The sequence below is a fragment of the Phoxinus phoxinus genome, assembly GCF_949152265.1.
Source record: "Phoxinus phoxinus genome assembly, chromosome: 5".
NCBI lineage: Eukaryota > Metazoa > Chordata > Actinopteri > Cypriniformes > Leuciscidae > Phoxinus > Phoxinus phoxinus.
In genome coordinates this window covers 11,508,196-11,530,671 of record NC_136880.1, presented here as the reverse complement: position 1 = coordinate 11,530,671, position 22,476 = coordinate 11,508,196, and the positions used below count along the sequence as shown (strand labels likewise).

Here is a 22,476-nt window from a genome sequence, read left to right as displayed (position 1 = left end):
AAAACAACAAATTCAGGATGTAGGTAGTGACATATGTGTGAAAAGGCAGACCAGGGGCCTCATGTATCAACACTGCGTAAGCACAAAAACGCGGCGTACGCCAGCTTTCACGTTCACGGTCAGATGTACTAACAGTGAAATTAACGTAAGAATGTGCGTTCCTCCACGTAAACTTCATGCCTGGCGTACGTACATTTGTCATGATTTTTGTCCATTGGCGACTCATAGAGGCAATAAAGTGAAGTGGCAAACATTACACTACGAATTGTTATCGCACCACCAGCTGACAGATATTGCTTATAATTTGTAATTGATAAATTATTTGACATATTATTTTCACACGAGTCTTATTAAAATATTCTATTAATTATGCAATTAAGTAAGGACATATATAAAGCATATGCAAATTGATACAACCCGTCTAGCAATGGCAGCGTATTAGAGGACATTTTCTATGGACGAATCCGGAGAGAACAAGTTTTTAGGGACCACAATGATTTTCTGGCCCACGATGATGACTGGCTTATCAGCCCTTTCAGATTTCCAAGGGCTATACTCTTGGAGCTCTGCGCTGAGTTGGGTCCGAATTTGGAAAGAGAGACATTGAGGAGCCACACATTACCCGTTCCTTTACAGGAACTGCTTAGGCTACTACACTTGGTTTCCTGGCAACTGGTTCTTTCCAAAGAGAACTGGCAGACCGCTCAGGAATAAGCTAGTCGTGTTTGAGTTGTGCAATGTCAGCTGTATGGGACGGGATCATCCGCTTGTCTACCAGGTATATAACGTTCCCATACGATGCAGGTGACCAGCCAAACATTAAAGCGCAATTTGCAGCGATAGCCGGTTTTCCTAATGTAATCAGAGCGATCGACTGTAGACATATTGCTATAAAGGCGCCATCTGAAGAAGAATTTGCATACGGTAATCGGAAACATTTTTATTCAATAAATGTGCAGATTATATGTGATGCACAAATGCGCCTAACAAATATTGTGACAAGGTGGCCTGGGGCAACTCATGATTCATATATCCTTACAAACAGCATGATTGGGATGAGACTCCAAGCTGGCAGGGTGCGCGATGGGTGGTTACTTGGGAAGTTATGCATTTCAAATGTATGGTTCTATCTAAAAGTTTAATTTTTGTATGTGTAATTATTCAACTGCCCATCAGGAGACTGTGGTTATCCACTAAAGCCGTGGCTGTTAACCCCCCTCACCAACCCACAAACTGACCGAGACCGCAGATACAATGATGCCCATTCTCGCACTCGGTCAGTTGTGTAGCGGGCGATTGGGCAGCTGAAACGTCAGAGGCGCTGCCTTGACAGGACCGGGGGGATGCTGTTATATCGCCCTGACAAGGTTTGCCGCATCATACTGGCCTGTGGAGTGCTGCACAATGTCGCACACAGGCATGGCATACCGCTTGGTGATGTGGGGGCACCGCCAGATGACCCTAACCCAGGACCAGTATATGTGCAGCACAATCAACAAGTCATTCAGGCCCGTCAATGTGTAATTGCGACAATATAAATGGTACTCAGACACAAAGTTAATTTTTTGACCAATTCCTTTAATGAATGGCTTATTTCTGTGAGTGCATCAGTGAAATTTTTCAGGTGATTGTTAATTTCTCCAATGGCCCTAACAATTTGCTGTTGTGACTCCAGAACAGCATGCGTCAAGACGCGGCCAGATGGACGGGCTTCAGCACTGGGGGGAGCATTAGAGACACTGGAGACGCTGGACTGAATAGGCTCTGGCTGCTCGGGTGGTGCGGACTCTGAGTGCGTGCCAGTGGACGTTCCTGCTGTTGTTCCTGCGGTTCCTTAGTCCAATTAAACACAGGCACATGTTAACAGTAATTTGAGTCTGTCCCTTATTAATGGGTACACACATTTACAATAAAAGCAGTGGATACGTAAAATCTACTTTTTTCTACATTGCATGCATTTTAAAATTAAATGGTGGCTGGTAGGCTATATGTATCAAAGTTAAGGAAATACATTTGAAAATTAGTCACCTTCCTGGCAGTCCTGTAGTATATCCAAGTCTCCCACATCAACGGATACGATTCCAGAGATTAACGTGTCTCCTACAATAGAGCCAACTCTCTGATCAAAGGGTGTAAGTTCATCGGCCCCTGTACCACCGCCTGTTCTGCCCACACTCTGTCGGTGCGCAGCAGTTCTCCGCTTAACTTCCACCTTTATGTCAGACCATTTCTTCTTCAGTTCATTTACGGTGCGACTCTCAGATCCCACCGCGTTGACGGCATCAGACAAACTCTCCCACTGTTTTTTCTTTCTTTTGTTATTAATTCCAGAGGACAAAGTTCCAAATAAAAGATTTTTTCTTGTTTCTACCTCTGATAGTAGCACCTCTAATTCATTTTCAGTGAAATTTCGTTTCTTGCTTGCTTTAGCCATGTTCTTGCAGGTTTCTTTTGCCAAATTGGACTAATTACCATATTTAAATTAATTGAATTGAGGGAGGAGACAGGGTGTGGTGTTGTGCTCGTGCATGTGCGCTCAATTTCGCGTTAATTGGGATGTACACAGAGAATGTATGTGGAATGCTGCGTACGCAGAGATTCATACATCTGATTGTTTTGGTGCGTACGCACATTTACAGCTTTGTCCATACGCAATGTTTTAGTATGAATTCAACGCAAGTCTTTGTACATGAGGCCCCAGGAAGGCATATACTATTAAAAAAAAAACTTCAATGGCAAGTTGTGAGCTCATTAAATCATTAAATCAGTTGTAAAGGTCAATCAAAAGTCAAATTTAACATCTGTTTGATCTGTTTTGTCTTTTAAAACACTCCGGACATCAGCACGGGAGGACATGTCACAACATGACAACACATTGCTATACTTACCTGGCATATGCCAGTCAGTTTGGCACTGTAAATCAGAAACACTGTTTTCTAGACACATGGATTCCCTGTTGATCATGAGTGACAGGGATCCATAACCCAGAGCCATAAATCGGCTCATAAATTGACTACTGTGAAGGTCTGCTCTTCATTGCTAAGAAAATTTTGTACAGCAGGTTATCAACTGTGCAGGTGTTAGCCAATTATATGGGTCTTTTTGCTATGGTTCAAAACCAGTTCTCAACCTGTGTATTTTGTCTCTAGTTTCCTCCAGATGTTTTAACATGATGCCTCTCCATAGTGGCACTGTTGCCAAGTATGGCTTGATAATTTGTATCAAGCTTTGACAGTAATATGGGTTAGCTTGAGCTGTACCACTGCCTTGTTTGTTTTGTGCATCCAATAGTGTTTTTTCAAAGAGTCTTGCAAATGGGGAATCATGAACAATTGTTTTTGGAGTTGTTTCAGTAACTACTTCTTCCAGAGGTGTTTCGTTGAAATCAACATCAGCAAAGACAGGCTGATTGTATTTTAGTCTGCAGTGTCTTCAGATGATCAAGGATGAGCAAAGCATCTCTTTGGGAAAAAACTATGCAAATGTCTTGCAACAAAGATTGGATCTCAGCCAGTGTGGTGGCATTCTGCATCAGTGCAAATTAATGCAGAAAGGTCTTTGTTTCCTTGGTGCACTTAGCCTTTCCAATTTTACCGCACAGCAATTTCACCATGCGCACAGCACATACATGCACAACAGTGAATGCACATGATTTTCCCTCCAGACATACCTCAAGACACTGTTGCAGATACTTGTGTATATTACACTGACAGAACGTCTGTAGGGTTGCATGAATGATTGCCCAACTAAAATCGGTTTCCACTTTTTGTGGTTGGAGGCTTTGTTTATACATGTACATAAAAACGCGGGACAGGCAGGTCAACCAGTGCTGAATTGTCGGTGTGCTCTGATCTGATGAGAGCATCTCAGCTACGGTAACTGTTGTTGCTGAAGTAGACTGAACTGGGCAGCAAAGTGCATAATACAATACACATTTGCATTATTGTGGTTTTGTCACAATACTTCCTGTGGCATCTAGATACAAAAAAGGGTTTTTGTCCTTTAGTAAATCTCTTAAGAGCTGAAGTTGTGTTGTAGTGTACACGTGTAGTGAAATTGGTGAAATTGCCACACAATGGAGGTATTGGTGCTTCAGGGGTGTAAACTGTTGGTTTAAGTCCTGTGCATCTTGTATTTTTAGACTATCCAAAAATTGATTAATATCCATTCGATTTTCCAAAAGATTTTTGGCTTGAAATCTTCTGTATGATGGTAATGGGGGGACCTGATTTGAATTGGCCATTGCAAGTTTTTCCTCTTTTGCAGTTGCAAGTTTTTTTGTATGTACATGCATAGGCATGAATTCCCAAGCATCTTTTTGAGGTCTTCTCTCTCCATATTACTTGTCCACCTCCTTAAAAACTTTGCCTTCGAGTGATTAATTCTTCCAGACACTCTCACAGTAGCTTGTACTGTGGGCACATCCTTTGCTGGTTTCTTACTTATTTAAGATTTGAAAAATGCACATCCATGAAATTTGCAATCCGCCTTTCCATTCCAAAATGGAGATTGCCATTTTGCTTGATTTTTCTATTATTATTGTTAGTGTTTCCGCCGTGGTGGGCCGCCACACCAAAAATCCTCCCACTACGGCTGCAGCTTCTCAGTGAGCTCCGATATTGTGCATACTATTGCGTTATTGTTAAGCCCCACTAAAGGCATACAAAACATGTTAAGTGCATAACGTTTTTGTGCACTATATTCCAAGACTTCTAAAGTCATTCTATAGGCATAATGTGAGGTAAAAATTAATATTTAAGTCGTTAAGTTAAAGTTAATGGAAACTCATCTCTCCTCAGTCATTCTCCATTCAGCATTCAAACAGCGCATCACATTCGGTTACGACCGCTACGACAGTAATACGATGACACTCTCTCTAAGATCAATGTTCCCATTATTATACTTTATTTGTAGATAAAGGTCTATGGTTTGCATTAAATGACTTTATCTTGATGGAGTTTATTGCGCATTCTAAATCATATTCCTTTCTCCCGGGTGTCTGTAAGATTACAGCACTGGAGTAGAGAGCACTATGAATTGTTCTTCATGCGCACTGTAACTGAAATTTAAAACTGCTCAAACTGTTGCATTTTTAGATCAGATCACATTTTCTCTTTGTCCATCTGACTGTTACTAATCCGTAACAGCAGACAAGCAAAATTTTAAGTAAATTATTTAAGGGTCAAGAGCCCAACTAAAGCAAACACTGATCTCCATAATGGTGGCTTACAATTTGTGATTTTCTCCTTCAGTGAATCTGCTTGTTATCATCAGGTGTTCATCACTAATGCTCAATCATCACTCAATTATTAACTTAATTATCTCATTAACTTTAACACTCTTGAGTGTTAATTTAACACTCATATTTTAACACTTTACACTCTTGAGTGTGGACTCATATACACTCCCAGGAGTGTTAATTTAACACTGGAGTTTTTGCTGTGTACTCTGTAAGGATTTCCAGTATGTCCTTGGAATTGTGTTTCAGCCATTCCTTCTGTTGGAGGGCCCTTTCTTCTGGAACAGTTGATTCTTCAGAGAAACACAAGAGATTACAAATAAATTTAAATTAGGAGTTTTAATCCTGTAAAACTGTGTTCAGACAGGGACAGGGAAGCCGGACGCCGGCAACATTTTTCATCCTTCACACCTTCAACGACATACATTTTCTGTCATTGATATTGTACATTTAAAAAAAAAAAAAAAGACTTTTGTGAGCCTGTGTCACCTGGTATGTATGCCCTTCGTGACTGGCTGGCTTCAGGCATTTGTTGGGTGGACCCACGGTTTGACCTCTTTCTAACGTTCCGTAGTCTTTCTTCGAGGAAGCCCGTGGCTGGGTAGTGGATAACTCCTCCATCCTTCATTGCCTTCCTGGCTTTTGTGTACCATATTTCCTGGGGGGGAAAAGGAAAAGAACTTTCCTTATCCAAGAGGGACATTTTTAATCTTTTACAAAGTTTTGCAGTAGAGATAACACACATCAGGTACAGATAAGGAACAATTAAGAGAAACAAGGGTTAAAACCAAAATTAAAGAAAATTATACATGTACACATACAATATATTATGTTTTGTATGACCCCTTCATCTCATTACAGGGCTCCAAACTGCGACTAAAATGGTCGCATTTGCGACCAAATATATTTATTTGCGAGTGAAATTTCTGCCAAGGTCGCCATTGGCGACAATACAAATTTACTCCCTTTGATTGTAAAATCTGCATCATACATGCATGTTTTATAACCAGTAGCCTATCGCTTCATTTGTTTTGTTAACGTCATGAAATGAGACGCTTTGTGTGAACTGAGTGAAAGCGCCAAAATATGAACGGGTAAAACGAATGTCACCTATCGCGCCAGAAAAAAAATGTCAAAGCGAAAAATATTGGACTTCTTCAAGCAATCCTCATCTCTGTCAATCACCAGACACATTATACCAGACCAGACTGCATGACACACCTGCTAACAAATAATATGCGATATTTTAAATATCATTCTGTTCATAGAACGCTCCATATGAAAGTTTTTTTTTTTTTGCAAAGCCAATCTAGCGCTGGCTCCATGACGAGCCAATAATCAGAGTTGTTCCCTGCACCGCACAGCTTAGTTTCTAGATGTAGAAACTAGAATGTTTTGCCGGACTGGACAAAAGCGAAGCGAACTAGACGAGATGAGACAGAGTGTCTGCGCACGAGCAATAGTGCGCGAGAGAGACCGAGTGTGTCTGTGCGCGAGCAATAGTGCGCGAGAGAGACCGAGTGTGTCTGGGCGCGAGCAATAGTGCGCGAGAGACTTCAAATAACAAGAGACCTTTCAAATAACAACTACAGAATTTTATTAACTGACATCGGGATCCCGTTTACATGGGTACCTTCCAAATAAATCAATAATTTGACACAAAATATTGATTTAAAAACGATTGTATTGCTTCCGTGTCCATGACAACGCTCTGTTTTTCATGGCAACTGTGTCTTATCAAGAAATAATATACTGCATTCTACATTAGAATTTAACCAAGCCATGTAATAATAGGTAATAATAATAATAACAGAAGATAATATTTCTAGTCAATCCTAATAACTATTATAAATACAATGTATATAAAATATAAATACAATTTAAAATATTAATAAATTATTTATTTTTATTTATTCTGGAGATGCACTGAATTTTGGTGAATAAGAATAATAACAGAAGATAATATCTCTAGTCTATCCTAATAATTATTATAAATACAATGTATATAAAATATAAATACAATTTAAAATATTAATACATTATTTATTTTTATTTATTCTGGAGATGCACTGAATTTTGGTGAATAAGAGGACCCATTTTATTTTGATGCACATAAGCAGGAAATGTAGCACAATATGAATGTAAAAAGCAGTTATAATTAGGCTATGTGACAAATCAACAAATAATCGTGATAATTAATCGTGATATCAATATTGATCAAAATAATCGTGATTATCATTTTGGCCAAAATCATGCAGCCCTACTGAGGTATGATCACGAGACAAATTTTTTTTTGTGACTTTTGTTCAAGAGCGGGCAAAGAAAAACTGTGAGAAAACACGGGGACAGTAACAAACATAAAAATGCACGCGATCACATAATCGCGAAGAATGCTCCACAGACTGCACCGTTAGCACGTGCAGTTTCTCGTGCATGCGAGCTGCGGGAATCTATTATTTATTATATAAAAAATGTATTTGACTGTATATAGTTCATAAGTCGGAAGTGATATTCAGTTCCCAAATAAGCTTCAGTTCCCAGAACATTCACAAGATGAAAATGCTGAAACTGTAAGAAGAGGAGAGACATGCACACAACAGGGTGACTAAAAGTAAATGCATTGTTATGTGGCTCTTAAAAAAATTATTTGGCGCCTGTTTTTTTCCCCTATAGGAGCCAATGGCTCCTTACTTGATTTTTTTGTTTGGAGCCCTGCATTAGACACCATTGCTTATTAGGTGCATTCAAAAGTTTTAAATCAGCATCAATTTCCATATGAACCAAGATTATTAAACTCACATAGCCACTGTCTGATCCATCATTCAGGGCCGGGAATGTCTGCACCAATGATAGCGCCAGGGCCTCTTTTATGTTTGTGGATGGCTTGTAAATGTAAAAAAAACACTTTCAGTAAATAAACAAACAAGTGACACACAAATGTACAGCCTATACAATTAAATTTCCAGATGTTTAAATATTTCCAAAAGTAAGATAATCTGAAAATATCAGAGACATTGAATTTCAAATACTCAACTTAATACTTTTGCAAGCATCGACAGAGAACCTGAACACAAAACACTTATGTTTAAGACTGTTGGCTAGCTTTAAAGGGGACCTATTGTGCTTTTCCAGTTTTTCAGACTTATAAATATGTTTAAAATGTTGGATACTTATTCTAGAGGACCTGCTAAGACTCAGTTTCAGGCTGTGTATTTTGTTGTCTGGGTTAGTTTCCGGGTTCAAGACTGTTATATGGATAAAGTCGACATTTTTAATAGTACAAAAGCCAATTTCTGTACTTTTCATTTACTGGGTGTGACAACTTCCTTGAATGTGAGCAGAAGCGTCTCTCCCACCTCCCCCTGGGCTGCTGCATGCAGCGGAGGCAGCAGGCCAAGGGGAGGGGCGAAGCACTAGATCTGAGAGTAAAGCAGGAAAGAGCCAGAATGGAGGAATACACTGCCAGCTTGTATGCAATAGTAACAGAGTTTTTTGTTGATGTAAACTTTCATATGTGCTCCACTGAGGTCCAATACCATACTAAAAGCCCCTGAAATTAGCATAGTAGGGCCTCTTTAAGTTATACCAGATGTATCCCATATTTAACATACCTCTCTCCAAACCTCTCAATCAAGAAAGACACCAGAATTTGGATCAGACTGATCCTTTGTTTTCTATTGATGGCTCCAGTGTCTTGAAGGCTGTTTATTAATTCTCTGCCACTGGACACTGCAGAAAGAACCTGTCGGATATCCTAAAATAAATGACAAGAATAGTTGTTAAGGATTCATTGCAATTTACCAATTTAACCCTGGCATACCAATTTTGGACAAAGTCACAAATCTAAACGTGAATATTTGATATCCTGACCTGAAGTTTCATAGTCAAATATTAGCAAAAGGAAAAGACTTGTATGTAAAAAGACTTGTATGTATTAATAATGTATTAATGCTTCATTCCATCCATCAACTTCTACTTGATCTGTAGTAAGAGCACATATTTTCCTTTCCCTAGAACAATAGCTACTGTGAGTGCCAATGTTTAAACAGAGAAAAAAAACACTTACAAGTGGTGGAACTGCTTCTAACACCAACACCTGATCTGCCTCTGATTCTTCCAGGGGGCATATGGGGTCAGCATCATGGCTTCTGGATTCATTAGAAGTCGAAGGTTGAGGTGACGCAGCAGCTGGCGGAGCATTAGAACCCTTCTGCAGAAAATAAAATATATAAATCATATTTTGAGCTTGAGATTCAATGGGTTTGGCTACCTGTGTACAGGCACAAAGTACAAAAAATATTACTTTGTCAGCAGTACACTCTTGTCTTAAGTTACCAGTGCATCATAGATCAAGGTGAGTGTCATAGGGTTGTGTATAGTGTTTAGTTATACCCCCCCCCCCCACACACACACACACACAAAAAAACACTCTTACTTACAGTCCAATTTATCCAATCTCAGTAGTCCAAGTAGTGTCCCCTCCAAGTTGTTTAAATATTTATGTCATTCATTGAGTGATTGGGGTGATACTGGTCCTCAGGCAGAATTACTTAAGACTAATTTAATTTGGTTGGTGTGTTCTCACGTCACCAAAGCAGTGTAAACAGTGGCAGTGGCTGTTCACATGCTTAACTGCAGTCTAAAAAAGTCTGTAGCGCAGAGAGATGTAAGAAGTGTCATCATCTTCTCTGTATGACTTGACTGCATGTAATGGGTGATGATCAAGTAGCTCTTCCACATCAATAGCTAACAAATCCTTAGTAGGGATCACACTGTACGCAAAAAGATGTTTTTCAAACCCCAGTGTTTCCCAGTTCTGCACAACAAGCTTTATTCTCGACCTGCCCATTTGCTCCAGAACCAAAATGGTTTTTATAAGCCCAAACTGAGGGTCCCCATCTTTGTCATAGGACATTAACACCATCATGCCTGATCTATAAGTGGAACCCTTAACCATGACCCTGGCCGGTACGTACAGCTCTGTGAAAAGTGGGAGCCCAATTAGACCACTTTGGATCTCTTTATAGCCTTCGAGGTTGGCTAGAAATGTTGTGGATCCAGGACCAATTTCTGTGTTGTGACTTAACAAAGACCCACACATTAAACTGTAGCACTGCATAATCTGGTGTCTATATGCCATTGTTTTACAGATGTTTCGGAAGTTGCAGGTGACATGACTGACACGTTTGAAGAACCCATGTTTTCCTTCAAAACGCATTGACCACAGGTGTATCAAGGGTCCGAGATTTTGAAACACTTTTGGATAATGGAGCATGAAATTATGTTTTGGCCGCAGATGTAAATGAGGATAGAGCTCCAAGAAAAGAGAGTGGTGGTCTTTAATGATTTTGCTCAGCGTGTTGCTGCAAGAGTAACAGATGGTGAGAAGATTATCTCCATGGACATGAGTAAAAGTAGGAGAAGCTCCCATTCCTTGCTATCAGTGGGGATCAGGTCACCTATCATTAAAGGCAGTAAACGAAGTAGGCACCACATCTCTTGCTTATTAACGATGGCTTGTTTCCCACATCAGAAAAGCCATAATCAAAGCTTGTAATGCGGTAGTTAATCTTATCTAGTGATATGTGCTTTTGCTCAATTAATGACTTTAACACAAGCTTGACTTCGTATGCCCCTACCCCTTCCAGAATGTCATGCATCACATCCACAGCTACATTGTCTGTCACGTGGTAGAAAGACAGGCTGTTTAGGACACTGTCTCTTTTAAGGCCTGTCTTAGAGGGGTTGTCTGTCTCCAAATCTGCCCTGTGAGTATTGGGATCACGCAAAAGGGCAAGATCTTCCTGTGTCTGTACTCTCAAGACATCTCTGTGTACTCTACACAGTCGACACACATGATTTCCACTGAAACTCTCACTATACCCAAGAATAGCATTTAAACCCAAATTGTCCCCGACTATCTGGACAACTGAGAATTTCACTACTTCTTGAAAGTCACAGGTGTTAACAGTGATGCCATCCTTCTCGAGACACTTTAATTCATCCACGATTGGGCGCAACACTGCATCAATGCCGTAGGTCTTTGCATCGTCCGATTTATAAACTGCTAGCAGGAAGTGTGACTGTAAATTGGACAGGAGATCTGGTGGCAAACTCTTCAGGATGAAATATATAAATCCTAACTTGTGAACTACAGTCTTGGACCCAAGAGGATTAACGGTTTCACAATCATCATTGTACAACAACAATGGCACAGACACCTCTTTCGAAAAGAGTGGATGTGATTTACAAAATTCTCCGTCAAGCACATCCTGAAGAGAATCCCTCTTTTTCCTTTGCCATTCCATCATTGCGTTTAAAATGCCAGGAAGTTCCAGTATCTTGACTAGAAGAGGCTTGAGCGGGATACGCTGATAGGTATCAGCCACAGCAACTTGTCGGACACTGCCAGTGACTGAATCCCTCTGCTGAACATAAGAAACGCTTGGTAAAACCTCCTCAACTGGCTGAATAAAGTTTCCTGAGTTTGTGAAATACTTTATCTGTTTGTAGTCTGTCTCCAGTCCTTTGAAAGGCTCGGCTGCGTCTGAAAACTCCAGCCGGAGCTCTTCTACCTGTGGGCTCTGATCATGACCCAACTGACTAAACAGTGACATTGTCTTGGTTTTTAGTCTGTTCACAATGTCACCAATTAAACTTGAGGTGTGTTTAACCACATAGTTTATGTTAGTAAATGTCTGGGAAGACCTGGATCTTAGATGAGCTAGAAAAAGGGCTACTCTGTCTGTAATTGCCTCTTGCTCCAATTCATCCCAATCATCGTCTAACTGCTCTGCTTGTGCACCTTCAACTTGTTCTTGATTATCATCTTCATCAACATTAAAAACATTAGCAGGCTGATATACATTGGCAGGCTGGGCCAGAGCCTGGTTCTCTTCGTGTTCCCTACATAGGTGCCTTCTATAAGAGCGAATGAAGGAAAATGTTCTGTTACAGCTACTTTCACAACACTGAAAATATGTTGTTGAACTATTTACATTGTGAACTGTGCGTAAATGTGATAAGAGAGACTTGATATCACCAGGGATTAGCCTTTTGCATTTAAAACATGTATACGCCATCTGCCTGTTGATCAGCTGTGGTGAAAGCCCTTAGCGCTCTAGTGGAGGTAACTTACAAATTCTCTGAAGAGCCTCAGGAATTTGAGCCTGGGGCCAACTTTGGGGACAAGATCTTTTATCGTGTCCTCGTCTAAGAGAATAAATGCATCCTCATCTATGTCTTCATCTGAAAGACAGAAAACAAGACAACTTGAATATTGTTAATAAGTCGAGACAATTGTGAACCACTCACCAGACACTCTTTGATTATCAAGCTAACAAATAATCACTTTTAGGGGAATGCTGTGGTTTTTTTTTAACATGGCCCAATTTCCTAGTTAACTAATGTGGTTCTTTTGCAGCATTACCCATTTAGTGTGAATGACAGTCTATACTGTCCATCTTCTCTTTCATTAACAAGTGTAATGACATTAATGCAAAGGTGAATATCTGGCCCATTCTTATGCATAACTAACAGCTTAAAGGAGAACTCTGGCGCAAAATGAACCTTTGGTCTAATTACACATTGTTACCTAGTCAACCGTTATCTGAGATTTGTTTTCATGATTATCGAATGTAAATAGTTTTATCTCTAAAAACAGTTTAACCTATAACGCTAGTATAACGCTACATAGGGCATTGAGTAATAACAAATAAAAATCGCTTGTTAATACCACTAACAAGGCTCAAAATAGCCCCACACTAACACGGTAGCATAATGAGGGTCCCTACATGCAAACCGAAGCATTGAGAACTGTGTAAGTGTCCAGACAGTTTAATAAGAAGATATTTTATTAGGGATGTCCAGATCCGATCACATGATCGGAAATCGGGCCCGATCACGTGGTTTCAGACTCGATCGGAATCGGACGTTACCTCCCGATCAGGACTCGGATATATGTAATGTAGGGCTGAACGATATTCGATTTTAAGGTCGACATCGCGATGTGCGAGTGAGCGATAGTCACATTGCCGGAACATGCGATGTGAAGGGTAGTAGCACGGTAGCACCAGCGGGAGATATTACGCGCTTCATGAGGCACGCGCGGTCTCTTGCTCGCTCTCCCTCTCTGCCGTGCACGTGCTGCACGGTTTGGAGCACAGTCTCTGTCTCGCGGGCGCGCTCGCTCTAGATTCCGGAAATTTTAACTAATTCGCGGGCATCAGTGAGCCGCTATCAATATGCGGGAGACTCCCGGAACTTGGGATGTCTGTATCTATAATAATATCGGCATTAGAATTATTGATTTTTCATTAGGCTATTTTTTTGGTGCTCCCTCAGCTCTTGATGCGCGTGGTGGGAGTGGCGACGCTGACAGAGGCGGTAAAGCTGCTGTTTAAATGTGTTCGGCTTTTCTGTTACAGAAACATGTTCTCTAATCTGTTTAGAAGATTTAATACAAAATATTTTAAAGTTTTATATCATTTTGTTTATTTCATATGATTATGATGACCAACACCAACACTGTTTTACTTTGGCACTTTGGCTAAGAAAAGTTGACTTAAAAGATTGTGAACGAAAATTTATAAAAAATATATTTATTTTAAGTTATATTGTTGTAAACCAATCAGGGGTTTGGTGTAAAGCTGCTGTTTTATTTAAAAATGTGTTCTGCTTTTGTGTTTACAGAAATGTTCTAATTTTGGAATAAAAAATTAAGTGACCTTTTTTGTCACTTGTAATGAAGCTTGCTTATTAGTGAAATTATTAATATCATGGAATGGTAATTATTGTCTTTAGCCTGGAGTTATGGCTCTCAATTTCGCAATATATATCGTTGGGGAAAAAAAATATCGCTATGTAATTTTTTTCCAATATCGTGCAGCCCTAATGTAATGTATATATATTCTCATTATTTTTTAACACATCTATAGTTATGCGATGGCACAGAGTTAGACCCTTTTGACTCCACACAGAAACAGCAACGCGTGCGGCATGACATCACTTTGTTGACATCACCAAAAGTGAAGAATTTATGTTATTTATTACTTGATTGTTTAAGCTACCTCACAGAAGTGCTCTGTTTGTTAACAAAGTTGTTGAATGTTAAAATAAGGTGAATTAAATAAAAAATAAGGAACATCCTGGATCTGTTTTTTCGCTCTTCTTTATTCTTTTTTTATGTACGTATTATAGAAGTATCGGATCGGGACTCGGTATCGGTAGATACTCAAAATCAAATGACTCGGACTCGGACTCAAGGGCAAAAAAACCTGATCGGGACATCCCTATATTTTATACATACAGTCAACTTCGCGTATACAGGCAGAAGCCATCTTTGAAAAACAGTCTCTATCAGTCGATCGAGGAACGCTGATCCAAATGCGCTGAACTGTGTAGAATCTCATATGGTCCAGCGCATTTGGATCGGCGTTCCTCGATAATCATGAAAACAAATCTCAGATAACGGTTGACTAGGTAACAATGTGTAATTCAGTGGCGGGCCGTGCATTTCACACCTAGGCCTTCAGTGATGTCCACCCTGAATTAATAACTTTTAATAGTGTAGCAGCGCACGCACATGAAATTCCTGTTTTTATTTTGCACCGGCAGTTATAGGGTTAATGCGGTGAGTTCGCGAAAGGCCGGGTAGAGAGAAACGAGCGAGTGAGTGAGTTCGGATTTTGTGTACAGTGGTTCTTGCGTTCCGATTATAAATTTAGAAACGGATCCTCATCCCTGTCTTATCCTTCAATGGCTATAGTATTAATGTTTGAAAAAAATAAGTTGTTTCGATCATAAATTTACAAGAAAAATTAGGAAGAAAATCATATTCAGCACGGACAAAAACAGGGGCAAAAAATGCATTATACTCTCCAAAACTGATTTTTTTTACACAAAATCCATCCTAATTTATTTCCTCAAAAAGACTTGAATTACTTGGTTGTACAGGTTGTCTGTGCTTTTCAGTCCCAGCAACATTTTCTATCGCCATCAAGGTTAATGTGCTGAAAGTCGAGTCTGTCCCGTCGTATTTCTGTCATAAGTTTTAATTGGCTTTAGTGCTGAGAGTGCGTTCTCGACAGAAGCAGTAACGTTAAACAGGGAAAACACCGCAAAACATGACGATGTGTAACGTTACAGCCGACACAAGCTCTCACACAGATTTTTGAACGATATCATTGAGATCAGCGGGACTTTTGCCTTCAAAATCAGTCCTGGCATAACTTTACATTAATGTTCTGTTTTTACCCGAACAGATCGATAGAGGTCCTGCGTAAGCAGAATAAGGGATTTTTTTCCGGTAGGTTTGAAACTGCTGGTGGTCGAGGAAGGAAATAAACATTAATTTGTGGGTTGAAAAACTATTAAATCTACAAGTATTTTAGTTTACACAGTTCGCTACAGATGCGGTTAGCTAGCTCTGACTACCAGTAAAATAGTACACGCTCTGACCATCCAATCAAAGGGCGTGGAGATGCTTACGTTATTGTCCGCCTGCTAGATGGCCCCGGTGCAATCAACTCGATATCTGATTGGCTGATTAAATCTGACCGATTATCTGATTGGTTAAAGCAACAGTTTCATTGCCATTCATTTAAGCTACAGGCGCCCGCACTATCGATTCTGAAGGCCTCGAGGCAGATATATTTGACCCTGGCAACACATGATGACTGAAATATGATTGGATAAAAGCACTAAAATAAATATACACTACTGGAAGCAGCACAACCAAGAGAAAAGCTATGAAATTATGAGAATGGTCTATTGGGAATAATTTAATACTCATTCATAAAAAAATATATTAAAGTGCAAGTTAGTGATTCTCATAGTGTTTAGGCCAGCAGAGAAGGCCTTGCTGGCCCTGACGGCCCACCACTGGTGTAATTAGACCAAAGGTTCATTTTGCGCCGGAGTTCTCCTTTAAGGACAAGGCACAAGTACCTTTTAATTATAAGGGTTATATAGATATCCACAGTCGAAGAAGTTGTGACTTTCACAAAATCTTGCACCGACACATTTAAGCCCTATTAAAGAAAAATGTTTAGGTATGAGATGATATAAGGGCAGTAAGAGTAAAATGTTTACCTCTAAAGTTCTCTATGAGCTCAGACAGCCGCCACTCAGTTAACTTGTCAGCGACAAAGCTGTCGATTTAAAATAACCTGGAAAACATAGCAATATAGAGGTTAGCAACAATTCGAAGACTTGACCCGCTTCTTTAACATGTTAGGCTGCAACCCCACTTTTGAAAAATCCCCAGAAATGACATACCCAAACTGAAACAGATAACGTACAGTTCATGAACCCTTTGTACTAAAAGCACAAAATATGCTTTTCTTTTGTCTGCATTATAATTACTAACAACTGGCTGTTTTAAATAACCTTCTGTGATCTGATTTGGCTTCAGATAAAAAAATCAGACAGACAAACAATATATTATTTTATAGTATTCTGCACGATGATAAAGTCTATATCCATTAGCATAACATTACAAATATAATCTATTATTATGAAAATACCTGACATGCCTCAAAGAACAGGTAGATCAAATATCATTGCAATCATGTTTATTGTCTTCAAAACATCTTTATCTGCATGTTACAGCGATCTCTGAAAGCTTTGTTTATGTCAGGGACGTCTTGTAATGTCACATGATTATGACTTTTTCGTGTGTAACATATATGGCCAAAACTGTGTAACGTTATATGGCGCCCTCATGCTGCTGGTATGGATTGAAAACACAGTAGCCTACATCAGAGTATCCAGCGCTCATAATTATTACATCGACGCATTTGGGTATAAATTCAATAAATATTATTCCCGTCTATAGAACTGTGATGTAAACCTATGAGAATCTATCAATATTTGTCCAAATCTGCACATTTTTAAGCTAAAAAGCCCCAAGGGACGTTGTTTTGTCAAGCGCTGTCATGACTACAGCACAGGATTTTTTTTTCTTTTCTTCCGAATAAGAGTGGCTGACGATCATAATTCATATTAAAGGTTAATTTAGACAAATTAAGACATAGGCTAACTGTCAATATACGTTTCTCAGAATACAATAGTTTTAATGCTGAAACTTGAGTCTTATATTTTTTAATGATGTAACGTTAAGTTATAGTTTGTCACGGTAATAACATTAAATTTGATGGTAACTTTGAACTATTTAAACAAAAAAACCTCCAGTGCGCTGGCGGTATTAAGTTAACGTTAACTTACCAGTATTGACGTTATAACAATGAGATAACAGCACAAGTTATGAAAAATAGAATTTAAAGACTGTGTAAAGTGAATTCAGTCATTTTCTCCTAAACACATTAAATAGGCCATACATTTATTTCTCAACAACCATTTTGACACCTCATTTCACGAACTTATCGTTATTTTTAATCATTCAAATTTGGCTGGGTGGTTAATAACATTTTCTTCTTTAGTCTGAAAAACTCAAAACACATATTTATTTTGATTTTACACATACTTTAAACTAGTTAGATGTTTTCGCGATAGCCGCGGCTACATGCCAACCACAGAATTACCACAGTTAACACTAGTCTCGACGTAGCAACTTGGATGTTAATTTTTTTCAGCAAATGGTGCTAAACTAGCAACGGGGACATGGACACAGAAAAGTTTACATTACATCAACACTGAAAATACTCGCTTACCTTGAATACACGACGAAAAAAGCACAGTCCACAAACGGATCGAGCGCGAAGTGACGGTTATTTCAAACGACTGTTGTGAGAAAAATCCAGAACAACTGCAGGGGGGAGGGGGGACCCAGAACATGGGTTACTGTTTGAAAAATAACCCAGAAACCCAAACAACCCAGGAATTGGGTCAAAATATTAGCCCTATAACCCAGAAAATGGTTACTCTCTGAAAAAATAACCCATAATTTTAACCCAACCAAAATAACCCAGAAAATGGGTTAAAGAAATAACCCAGGAGTTTTTAGAGTGTAGGACAGCGCCGCCGCTCCCACCACGCGCATCTGATGCCCGCGAATTAGTTAAAATCTCCCGGAATCTAGAGCGAGAGCGCGCCCGCAAGACATAGACTGTGCTCCGTAGCGCGTGCACAGCAGAGAGGGAGAGAGAGCAAGAGGCCGCCGCGCGTGTGCCTCATTAAGCGCATATAATATCATTCCCCTATTTTCTTTTTTTGGATGTAGGTATTGTCAGATAAAAATATTTAACAATGTATACATATATTTTTCATTTGATTGGTTCAACTGCCCGCCGCCCGCCCGAATTTAATTAAAATATAATTTTTCGTAACGTCAGCCGCCCGATCCGCGCCCCCAACACATTTGTCGCCCTAGGCAACCGCCTAGTTCGCCTATAGCAACCGCCGGCCTTGTATGGGAGTAGGGAAACTGACTGAGCCATATACAACACTGTAAAAATTTGGATGTGACCAGTCACGAAAATAGAATGTCGATTTTTTTTTTTTTTACAATGAAGACCTCCTGATTCATTCACTGTACAAACCTGCACACACGTTTCCAGTACAAACACAATATTTTACTGTGTGCATTTCTATGCTCACAAACAAACAAAATTAAATAACATTTTAACAAGAAAATAACATAAAAGCCATAAACGTTGACTACACGCTGTGGTTAACTATCAGAAGTAATGAAAAACAAGGGAAATGAAGCAGCCGGTGAGAAGCAGCAGTTTTGCAGCCCAGTTACTGGTCTTTCATTGGGAGCATCAACCTGTGTGTTGTCTCCTTAAGAGTTTCAGACACTGGACTGCATGCTTGAATACGTTGAAGCAATGCACGATTTACAGCAGAAAAACGGTTCTCCAGTGCAGTTATCATTCTATCCAGGCATGGATATAGTAACTTTGTTTTGACTTGTTCGGCATCTGTGCTGATTCTCCTATGTGCACCATAAGTTGTTTCAACAACAAAATCCTCCCTTTTTTTTCTATCTCTGGCCAGAAAGTTGCTCCTCAACTACAATGTAATTTTCTTCACACACTGCCTTTGCTCTAGCATATATATCTGCAGCAGTGGGATCACTGCGTTTCTGCTTTAATGAGTCACACACAGCACCTTTGTATGGCACTGCTTGGGGAAGGTCAATTGTCTCTTTTTGGAGATATTTGTGCAAGCCTGCTACTACAGATAGGAGATCCTTGAAAAGAATCAACAAATACACAAATGAGAATTTGCATATTTTTGTTTTCAAAATAACAACCCACTGCAGTAGCTGTATTGATGGCAGAGAGGTAATCAATGATGGCAGGCAAATTTTCAAGCACAGCATTCACTGAGCGAAGCTGGCACGCCCACCATGTGTTAGACAGCTGCACCAGTTCACATGGTTGCAATCCTAATTTTGTTTGTGCTTCTTTAAACTTGTGGTGGCTAACCAGGGAAACACTAAAAAAGGAATACAAACTTTCCAGCAGGCTAAAGAACTCTGTGGCCTCAGTAATCCCTCTGCAGGTGTGGCACAAGACAAGATTTAACTCATGGGCATAACAGTGAACATATATAGCCTCAGGGTGCCTCTCCCTGAAAAGAGACTGAACACCTCCAGCTGCTCCACTCATAACTGCTGCTCCATCGTATGTCTTAGCAACACACTTCAATTGAGCAATTCTAGTGCCTCTGTTATTGACTTTGCGTCGAAACTTCTTAGCTCTGTCAGGGACAGGAATCTCTCTTTAACTGTTCCCTTAGTGACATACCTCACACAAATTGCTAGCTGTTCTGTGTGTCCATCTCTGGCCTCGTCTGCCATAATGGCAAACATTTTTGACTCATGCATTTCTTTGATAAAAGTAGCTGTCACCTCTTTCGAGCAGCACTCTATCATTTCATTCTGACTGACAGGGGAGAGGTATATGCTGTTTGATGGGGGTGTGTATTGCTGCAAGAAAGGGTCAAACTTCTGCAAAAGCCCCATGCATTCCAAGAAGTTTCCCTTATTATGACTTTCTGCTGTTTCATCATTACCCTTTAATGGTAGCCCTTGCTTCCCCAACATGCAGGTCACAGCCGCAATACGTCGCATAACTCCCTTCTTTGTCTAATTTCATCAGCATTTGCTGCTTCAATCTGCTGTATAACATTTCCCTGTAATGCACTAGCCTTGTAACTTTTCCAGGAGACAATACAATCCTTGTGTGACTGAGTCCCCTCATGTTTGTGAAATGCCTTTTTCCAGTTTTTGTATCCACTACTCACAAATACATCATGCTTCAAGTTTTTACCAAAGACACGGCAAGCAAAGCAGTAGGCAGAATATGTCTTCAGTGAGTACTCAAGCCAAGCAAAGGTTTGAAACCAGTTTGGCTAGAATTATCTTTTTTGTAAGCCAAAGTTCTCCTGGGGATAATAATGTAATTTTGCCTGTTTTGGGCCTGTGTCCTTTTCACCTAAGTCAAACTGATCTAAAGGTGCAGCAGCTGTCTGTGCTTCATCTGACATTTCTTTCTCTGTATGTCTGTCCTCTCTCTCCCTACTCATGTCTTCCTCTTCTTCATGCTCTCTCTGTCCCTGTACAGTGACAATCACATATAAATAGTTTGGTAACTAAAGACATCTTAACTTCATTTGTATTTATTAACTGACCAGACAAATTATCCAAAACAACTGTTCACTTTCTCACCTGGATCATGATCTTGCCCTTTCTCTGTTGTGCCTTCATCCATCTGCTCTGCCTCTACTTCATTCACTTTTTGCACTGACTTTTCTGAGAAACCCAAAAATTAATTTCAGTTCAGTTGACTGAAAGACAATTAATAATTTCTTGTTGAGTGTCAATAATGTCAGGACATTCGTGTTTATCCTTTGACGATACCACTGCTTTTTCTTATAAAATGTATGTGGAAATTGGCAGACAATTAAAACAACATCAGGGTTCAATGACTGAAATGAATCTTGGGAACACAGTGGTATTGTGTGTGTGAGAGGCTGTAATATACAGTTTATTACTGTAAAAATGCACGAAATTAAAACGAGTTAAAACTAATTTCACTTGCAGAAACCGACTGCCTTAAATTGACCAACTGTCATTTAAATGTATTAACTAAAATGTATAATGCATTAAATACACGAGCAAAGTATTATTGTGAACTTTCATTGGAAACCACTAAAAAAACTTTAGTAGATAAAAAGATGTCCCCTGGACCAGCAACTACACAGTCACCACCTGTTAATTAAAGCAACATGCAGCAAATCATCAATGCTTCTAGATCTTTTCCTGGCCTGAATCACAGGCTCTACTTTTCAGCACAATGGTGACCCAAAAAACTACATTTTACTGTAAACTACTGGCAACACTGTTGATAAACACTGTTGATAAACCTGGGGGCTGTTCCATAAACCAAGATTAGAGTATAAGCCAGACTTATTTTGGTTAGTCAGACTTATTGTCGGTTGATTCTGTTTCATAAAGCAAACTTAAAATAGTTCAAACTCAGTTACCCTGGCAACTTATGCTGGGAAACTAGCCTGGTCCAGGGCAGGCTAACTGTCAGGCTAAGCCTCAGTTGTTACACAGATCCTCTAACACTGACCAATAGGAACACAATTACTGACAATCTCTCATACCATTATTTGACTTTATTAACCACTATAAGTCCAAAAATAAATATACAGTAAAGAAAATCAACTTAAGGCTACAATGATAAATATACATATATATATATATACATATATATATATCCTACAGGTTTACTTTTCTTACTGGCTGAATGTTTTGTGATTTAATTAGATAGTTTTAAAAATTTATGAAACACAACATTTAAAAGAAATAATTACAAAAGCACAGTATACATTTAAACTGGTAAGATGAATCTGAGCTTAGTAATTGTATTAACCTACACTTGATTTACCCCATTACAACAGTCCCTTTACAGTTATTATCCTAAAAATACACTAAATTGTATGGTTTAAAATTCTAAGGCACATCTAATGTCCAACAACCAATATTTTAGCATATATATATATCTATTTTTTATGTACTTTATTATGTCTTTCAATTCAAATACATTTAACACAATTATACAAATGGATAGTTCCTTTAAAGACATAATATTTCCCCCCGATAAATCTTATTTTTCCTTCTACTTTTTTCTTTTGTGATAATACCCACCAACACCTAAAAACTATTAGAACAACAACCATTAAGTACATAGTTAGACACTTTTACATATGAAAAAAATGGAAAAAATAAAACATTCACATATTTATATCAAACTCTTATA

At 39.2% G+C, this 22,476-nt stretch overlaps 1 protein-coding gene across 1 annotated transcript; it reads right to left on the bottom strand.

The window, feature by feature from the left end:
* Window positions 1-5,426: 5,426 nt before the first annotated feature.
* Window positions 5,427-20,915, bottom strand: LOC306998951 (uncharacterized protein; the record flags this gene model as incomplete). The annotated part of the gene is made up of 9 exons (XM_079613350.1): window positions 5,427-5,532; window positions 5,729-5,897; window positions 8,039-8,122; window positions 8,851-8,993; window positions 9,306-9,449; window positions 11,461-12,160; window positions 19,954-20,135; window positions 20,618-20,764; window positions 20,877-20,915. The coding sequence occupies 7 exons, from the start codon at window positions 20,913-20,915 to the stop codon at window positions 8,107-8,109; spliced, it is 1,371 nt and encodes a 456-aa protein (XP_079469476.1). The 3' UTR covers window positions 5,427-5,532; window positions 5,729-5,897; window positions 8,039-8,106.
* Window positions 20,916-22,476: the final 1,561 nt, after the last annotated feature.